The sequence below is a fragment of the Papilio machaon genome, chromosome 28 (assembly GCF_912999745.1).
Source record: "Papilio machaon chromosome 28, ilPapMach1.1, whole genome shotgun sequence".
Lineage (NCBI taxonomy): Eukaryota > Metazoa > Arthropoda > Insecta > Lepidoptera > Papilionidae > Papilio > Papilio machaon.
The window spans coordinates 801,663-810,527 of record NC_060013.1 but is presented as its reverse complement, the minus strand read 5'-3'; the positions used below and the strand labels follow the sequence as shown (position 1 = coordinate 810,527).

The window sequence follows — 8,865 nt, the reverse complement described above, 5'->3', positions numbered from 1 at the left end:
AGGCTTATCAATTTGTAAGTACAGTCACCGTCTTTTGTGGTGTACCATTTATAAAATATATTCTTTAATATTTAAAAAATATTTTTGATATTAATTATAAAGTGCAAATGGTCAGATATGAATAGTGTAGTGACACTCTCCGTTAATTTAAAGATTGCAAATGCGTAAAATAAAACTCTTTTTTCATTTTTCTATGACTACTAGCTGTCGCACGCGACTCCGTCCGCGCGGAGTTAAAAAAAACTTAATAGCGGTATAAAAAATAGATGTTGGCCGATTCTCAGACCTACTGAATATGCTCACAAAATTTCATGAGAATCGGTCAAGCCGTTTCGGAGGAGTTTAACCACAAACACCGCGACACGAGAATCTAATATATAAAATTCTCGTGTCACAGTTTTCGTCACCGTACTCTTCCGAAACGTCTTGACCGATTCTCATGAAATTTTGTGAGCATATTCAGTAGGTCTGAGATTCGGACAACATCTATTTTTCATAACCCCCCCCCACATTTTTTTTTAACTGCACGGGGACGGAGTCGCGGGCGACAGCTAGTTTTATTTATTAGATTTAGTTACTGTTTGTTTCAGTCTTTTTATTTTTAGGTTATAAAGTTCAATGTATTAAAATAAAATAACCAACAGATTAGAAATCATTTAATAATTGTTATGTCAAGTAATCAGAGACCCAGGGCGACATGTCACTTGTGTATTTGACTGGGGGAACATCGTACGGTAGAATTAGTCTGTTTGCAGCGTTCCTGTCTAATGGGAATAGATCTTGATTTATCTGGAAAATTAGTAAAAAAACATTATATACATTAAATAATTATGTCAAATAGAGCATCGATGGTTCAGGGGTTAAGCACTTGACTTGCAATCTGTAGGTCCTGGGTTCAAATCCCGCCATGTACCAATGTGTTTTCTATTTTCGATTAACATATGTACATTTATCTGAAGTTCTTACTGTGAAGGAAAACATTTTGATGCTGCACATATCTGAGAAGAAATTCAATGATATATGTGAAGTTCAAATGAACGAAGTCACGTTTGATAGCTAGTATATACTTACAATAAATTTCGGCAGGAATAAAACACCTGCTTCATAGCTCATGATCCTCAAAGCTCGATTGCCTTTATTCAACGTACCCCACGCGGCTTTACTGACGTTTGCTGACGTCAGTAGAAAGTAAGCCGCCATTTTGTTGTCAGGAGACACACGAGTGTAGGATTTTATGTGTGGCATTGCTTTATTACGATAAGTTGATTTCGCTTGCCATTGACTGGAAATAATAGTTGATTTAAGAAATCGATAAACACCCAAATGTACAGTCAAGGCCTTTCGCGGTGTTCCACTTTCAGAAAGACGTCCCTTAACTAACAACACCGCATAAGTCATTTTTATCAACTTTACAGGAAACGAAAAAACTGTGTATTTAAAAAAACGGTGATTTTTTTAGTAATTTCTAAATAAATACGCAATTTAGCGGTTAAGAAATAATTATTTTTTTAGTTTCCTTTATTATATACTCTAAATTAAATTTGAATTTTATTTATAATTTAAATTAAATTTATTCTATTTTAACTTTTTTACTATATTTTTTAACCTTTCAATTATCATGTGAGGATTGGTTAGACGAGGAATGAGCTCCATCTAATTGCATTAAAATGTGAAAACCGACAATTTTCGACTTGAGCAGTGTTATAAGCTAAGGGACGAAGATTGTATTTTTCTTTGCAAGGCTTTAGGCTTAGGTTAGTGGGGGGCGTGATTGAGACCTGGTCACTGATAGGCTTCAGCCCTTACAGTAACATGTATTAATTGATAAAGCAAGAGCCAAATACAAAATTGACAACTCACTACAAGTAATTATTTAGCCAGGGCTGCTTTGTGTGAACTTCTGCGGCGTATGGCAGACAACCGCCTCCCAGTAAGTCGTCATGGGACTGCTTTACGTTCTCTAATGAAAATAGAATAGGTCATAGACTAAACCATAAATACAACCTTACTCTTTGATAGATTAATAAATCTTTCAAAGACTTAATACGTCAGAAGGCTTGTTTAGCAAATTTTTTTTTTACTTTATGATAAATGAAAATAAAATGGAACTATAAACATTTATAAAAGCAAGAAAGACCAGAAAAACTTTTCTTTACCATAGACCCATTTCATAATGTTGCTGATTTCTCTGAAATGCTGCATCATTCCTTTATCTTACTCGTATGAACCCTTAACTTTATTTCCCACTTGGTCTCCTTTGGACCACAGGTAGTGGACAGGTAGTGGACCACAGGTAGTGGTGTGGTGTGTGTGTGAGTGAACAGTGGTCCTGGTGGACCTGGACCACTGACAACATCATGGACTGTACTTTTAGTAACTTACCTAACGAAGGATATATCAGCTTGAGTTCCGCAGGCGTACTCATCATTTGAGGCTGGTCTTTGATCTTTGTGAAGTTGTGCAGAAAATCTCCTGTCAGCCATAACTAGTTAGATGACAATAATTGATATTAAATACATTAATATATTAATCGAACCTAAATATGTGAGAATCCAAGAGATATTTCTCGCTCATGAAGGCAACTTTCTCGCTTATAGAAGTACCAGCAGAGATTATCCAGTTTCGATTGTAGATTTAATTGGTCATAACAAGCTTAGGTGATTAAATTGAATTTGGCAGGGGAGAGGACGCACAGGAAGAGGGAATACCCTTTCTGTAAGTTCCTGTGTACATTAAAGGGACACATATATAATTTTAACTTGTTCTTACTTACTCCTTTTTCACCTTATCTTACTAATATTATAAATGCGAAAATTTAGATGGATGGATGGATGTTTGAAAGTATCTCCAGAACGGATCAACGGATCTCGATGCAATTTGGCATAGATATAGAACATAATCTGTAAGAACACATAGGCTACTTATTATGTTTTTTTTTTTTAATTCCGAGCGGACGAAGTCATGAGCGACATTTAGTACTAAATAAAAAAACTCAGAAATCATTGATCTGCATAAAGTTAATGCTATGATTTTTTTTAGTTAATATCGAATTACCCACCTTTGGTTCTTTCCCGTATGACCCCAGACTGCTAGCTTGAGCTAAAAGTGGCCATTTTGTGTTCTCTCCAGGAGGTACAAAGCAATGTTGTCGGAGTAATGCTCCAATACGACTAATTCCCCATTCTGTATCGAAGTGGGAACCGGGAACTGAGGCTACTAAGAACACGCTAGAGAAATATATTTTTTTTTTATCTTATAAGATGGCAAACATAAGACTGCCGATATATAGAAAACCAGAGACAAAAAAAAAGTAAAAATATTACCATCCTCAGTCAGTCCGGTAAAAAAAATACATGTTTTTAATATAAACGTATACATTAAAAAGAAAAAACTTTACAAAAATAGAATTAGAAGTGTTCAAACAACACTACGATTTAAACCTGCCTAAAAACAAAGGTTGTGATCGCGAAGTTCCTATGGCAACCTTCCAGTTCCATCATCAGATCATCACCACGTGTTCATAATATTACATTATCACGCAATATACATATGTATGCAAAATTTCAACTCAATCAGTAACCGGAAAGTGAATTAATGGTTAAAATTTAAATTACGTACGGTCAAGTTGGCTTTAGAACCAAATTCTGCCCATTTCATATAGTTGTTTAAAATATTAAAAAAAAAAATTCAAATTTAAAATAAATAGTATATTTGTTTTAAAGTATGATCGAATTAAATAGATTATTTTTTAAATTTACTAAAGTAAAATGACGTGACTGTATGAGATAAAACCTTTAGCCATTAAAAAAAACTGTCAAAGTTACGTCAAAAATAGTGGAAAATCTAACCTAAAATACGATTTTATTTATTCAATAACTAAAAAGCTACAAGTTTCCGCAACTTTTAACTTTAGCTAGTAAGTTCTTAGATATAACTGTGTTCGCCATAAAAACTGCAGCCGCCAACTTGAACTTACGTAATCTAAATTTTAGCCGAATTAAAATGAATTTGCAAGATTTAATAACAAACTTTGAGACAGGTTAAAATAAATAATATAAAGAAATGAAAGTATTAAAAGAAATACTTACTTAATATGACTGAAATCACATCTCTTCACCCAATCCACGTAATAACTGAGCTGTGGCATCTGATAGTGATGTAGATATCGTAGTAAAGACCGCTTGAACAGGGTAGGGGACTCCCCATCGTGAGGCATAGACTCCGCTGGGAGTGGAGGACATTGTGGACTGAACCATAGACTTGAAATAATATAATCTATGGTTAGGGTTTTATTTGTTTTCTCTAGTGCAAAATAAACATGTGACAAAAATCTCTATTTCGTTAATAGATAAAATTAAAAAATCAAACGACCCTAATGAAGTCAATATAATGGCTATACCAATATTTTAATGTTAATGAGTTGGTTTAGAGATATAAATACGAATTTACCGATTAGGATACAATCTTACTAATATTATAAATGCGAATGTTTTGATGTAAGTTTGTTTGAAGGTATCTCAGAAACAGCTCAACGGATCTTGATGAAATTTAACACAGATTTAGAAAATAGTCTGGAAGAACACATAGGCTACTATTTTTTTTTAAATACTGAATTAAAGATAGGTATAAACAAAGTAATCCTACCCCTGAGTCCTGTTTTCCCAGTCATCAATATACAAATTGGCAGTAGACACAATTACTCTTAAAGACCCGTCTTCATAACACAATAGCATCATTTTCCTAAAAGGAATAACGCTTTAAGACGTCAAAGATTATAAATTTAGACAAGTATTACTTAAAAACTTATACAGAAACGGCTAAAACACTCACATATAAGTCCGGTGTCGGCACCGATTAGTTGCGAGCCCATCGGGGGCCCTTCATCGGGGTGATTGGGACTGGTATTATTTAAAGGACGCGACCCGACGGGCCGATGGGTTCGAAACTACTAGGTGCCGACACCGGATATATATACGAGTGTTTAGCCGTTCCTATATAAGTTAATGATAATGTCTCACGAAAGTTTGAATAATTTAATAAGAATTGCTTTTATAAATAATGTAAAATATATAGATTATAAAGTTATTTACTTATAATGGAACAGGTAAGCTGTCAAAAGTAAAAAACCAATCATAGACTACTGTTTTCCTGATTGTTAAGAGGGTCGTATATTTCACATGTATGTAATTTATTATGTATAGTGTTTGTATGTTCCTAAATGGCCTGATAAAACTCAAATTAATATTCCCTAGAGTAGGGATTCAGTTAGTCAGGTTTTTTGATATTTTTTTTGTTAAAATAGTATTTAAAAAATCTCACGTGTGATGCTTTCCGAACGGAGTGGCCATAGACACATAGTGTGCGTCTACGTTGGGCTTTTTCTTGCTAAGTGACTTCATATCGGCGCAGTCATCGCCATAGAGTATTGTTAACTTTTTACCACTAGACAGATCATATGATTAAAATAGATTATAAATAATAATATTAATGATTTCAAGGTTGTGTGCTGGCTTAAAATTTCATAGGCAACTAAAATTTTACAAAGATTTTCTAGTACTGAAACATTTGTTCAAAATTATGACATAACAGCCAAAAAAAATAGAAAAAAATCGAAAAAAAATTCACCGAGATTTTCAACTGTGGAAACTCCTGTTTACGGATTACATAACTGTGAAATAGACACATAAATAGGGCAAAAAAAAAATTTTTTTTGCGATTTTTTTTCCCTAAGATTTTTTTATTTATTCAATAGCTTACCTATATCCAGCAAAGTAATACTGAGCCAATAACCATCCAGGTTCTACCATGAAATTGATTTGTAAAGAACATTTCAATTCACCCAAACTTCGATCCAATATTTCTGTAAAGAATATTGGGGTATTTCTGCACAAAATTCTTACACTGTCCTAAGTCAAGATTTAAACTTAAGTTAACTTAAATAACTTAAACATAAACATAAGGTAAAATCTCTGTTATCATTTAGCGGCAGAAATATATGCAAAAAAGAATATGGACCAAGAGTCTGTAGACATTGAAACAAAAAAAAGCTTATACGATGCATGTATGTTATAATTATATTTTTTATTATATTATATACAGTTATTGATTACTAATAGAAAAGCATGCATGAATTAAAAAAAAATTATGTCACAAAATCTGAAAAAAAGTCCTAAAATTATGTCTAAATTGTGTTTAGTAGCCTTACCTAGGAATGTAATAGAATTAGTCTGTCTGTGCGTCTCTCTAGCATCAGTTATTGTTGTATAAAAGATATGATAAGGTGCACTAGCAGCGTGTTTCGCTGCCATGCCACCAGGTGGTAACACCACTTTCAAAAATTGTTCAGGTCGTCGAGTTGGCTCTATTATAGGTTTATAATCACCTAAAATACATTAGAAAAACTTAATAATTTAATTAAAATCACATATTGGTTATTATTTTTTATGGTGGCTCCAATTACTAAGAATGTATTACTAATAGTCAATAAATAGATAACATATTATATTTAATTAGTGCATCCTAGTAATAAGTAAAATGTTTTTATGTAAAAAATTAAAAAAAAAAACATCAAAAAAAGGACCTTTCATTGTTGATTGATTTACTGGTGATTTATTTTTCTCTCGTCTTTCTATTGTTTCTTTTTCTATGACTTTTTCTTTATTTCTATTTAATTTACTTTGATCACTGGCAACACTTAACATATTTTCATTACTATGGCTACATTGTTGTATATCTCTGTTTGTATCCTTTTCTTTAGTTAGTGCACTAGAGAAAAAATTAGTTAGTTGAACATTATTTATTTAGTAAGTACAAGCCAAAAAAACATATTTCTCTGCCTTAAAAATTTTATATTTAGAGTGTCGGTGGCTCATGGGTTAAGCACTTGACTTGCAATCTGCAAGTCCTCGGTTTGAATCCCTCCATGTACCAATGTGTTTTTCTATTTTTGATTTACTTATGTACATTTATCTGACGTTCTTATTGTGAAGGAAAACATTGTGATGCTGCACATATTTGAGAAGAAATTCAATGATAGGTGTGAAGTCAACCCGCACTGGACCAGTGTGGTGGACTATGGCCTAGTCACCCCTAACTTAGGGTAGGCTCCTAGAAATATTTATAAAAGTAAAATGTAACTTATTATGACAAAGAAACAAATTGGTTTTAATCATTACATTTTTTTTTGTAATGTCAACCTGACTACAAAAAAAAAAACTTAATTCTGCTTCAGAAAAAAAAACTTTTTTCTACTTCAATTGTTTATGCCACACCAATAGCTGATACAATTTGGAAATGTTTGCCATTTTCTTTTACTTATTATTTTTTTTTTAAATAGGTATCACAAATTTTAATTACCACATTTTTTTATTTGCAACCAATGGTTGTGAATAAACTTACGTTGTACTTTCTCGTATAAAATTACTAGCTGCAGTATAAAGTCCCTTTTCTTTTATTATTTTAAGTTGATCTAATATCAACATTTGTTGTGCTTGCATTGTTGAAGGTATTGGATAATCACCTTCTCCGCTGTAATTATTGAGTATAGATTCCACTGAAAAAATCAATGTATCAATAAACCCATATGTAATTTTTGTACCCTTTTTCTCGTATATCTACATGCCTGGTACATTTAATTTCGTACAAGTTTATTGTTGGGTGCATAGTAATTTTTCTGTAACTTTAACACCTACAACAATGTTGACTGTACTTAAAAATCTGTATATTTTTTTTATTATCTTTATAACTAACAGTGTGGATGACTGAATTCTCGAAAATGTGCCGGGTTTAGTCTGTAGCATCTTTCTCCGTAAGAACATTCGGTTTTAACTCTTTTTGCTGCGACATTGCCTGAAAATTATAAAAACAGCGTTCATATTTACGTAAAATTTTATCTTCCTATAAAGCAGACTCAAGTATATTTTTAAAAGCAGTGAATAAAAATAGGGCAAAAGCATTTTAATCTCAATTACTTATGTTTACGTACTTTCCATTATCTCATTTCTTTTATTCGAAGTATTCATAACTTTTGATAATACTTTACACTTCTATGATATTGTAATAAATTAATGTTATTGTAATCATAGGCAAAAGAAAGCTTAATAAAATAAAATTATCTTTATCAATGTTTACAAAAATTAAAATGACAGTGACAGGTGGTGATAACCGTGAAACTAAATGCTACCATGTGATCAGTTAAATTAAAATACTAACACTACCGGATTATAATACTTCTATAATACTTCTCAGCACATGTTAATTTTTTTTAAAAACTATGTTTTTTTTATTTCTGGTAATAAACTAGGTTTGTTTCACTAACAAAAATAATATTTTACTTCGCAATATTAGTTAGATCTTCAAATCGGTGTGTTGGAAATGTTGGCAACACTTGCACTCGTGAAGTGTTTTTGAATATTTGACATTGACAACAACTTTGTCTCTATGTTGTTTGTGTTTGCAAAATTATTTCAAATATATTTTGTAAGGCAAGCATACTCGAATTTTGAATTAAACTGAACTGGTAAAGTTACCACTATAAACTAATTTGATGTATCTTAAAATTTTAAGTTGTTTTAGTGTTTTATAACTATTTCATAAGATAAGTTTTAATGAAAACAAATTTATTTACAGATATAATGAACGACCCATTCGTATCCTGTCCGTATAACATCTCCCATCGCGTACCAAGATCGCGTATCCAAGCGCATATAGTGAAATGCGAGAAGAAAGAAAATCTCAACATTTGCCCATATAACGCGACTCATAGGTTACCCGAACCAAAAATGAAACACCATGTCATGAATTGCCCATCAAAAGGCGCCATTTTCCCTGAAGATATTAAACGAAAGACAACAGCAATGCTGCATA

At 32.2% G+C, this 8,865-nt stretch overlaps 1 protein-coding gene across 1 annotated transcript; it reads right to left on the bottom strand.

Annotated features, from left to right (window-relative positions):
- Positions 1 to 652: 652 nt before the first annotated feature.
- Positions 653 to 8,091, bottom strand: LOC106710511 (probable tyrosyl-DNA phosphodiesterase). Its single transcript, XM_045685014.1, has 14 exons — positions 7,985 to 8,091; positions 7,750 to 7,848; positions 7,399 to 7,552; positions 6,581 to 6,765; positions 6,206 to 6,382; positions 5,758 to 5,860; positions 5,320 to 5,442; positions 4,645 to 4,740; positions 4,089 to 4,259; positions 3,059 to 3,227; positions 2,383 to 2,485; positions 1,861 to 1,960; positions 1,072 to 1,282; positions 653 to 789 (listed from the first exon to the last, which is right to left on the bottom strand). Exons 1-14 carry the CDS (start codon positions 8,019 to 8,021, stop codon positions 667 to 669), a joined length of 1,851 nt encoding a protein of 616 aa, XP_045540970.1. The 5' UTR covers positions 8,022 to 8,091; the 3' UTR covers positions 653 to 666.
- Positions 8,092 to 8,865: the final 774 nt, after the last annotated feature.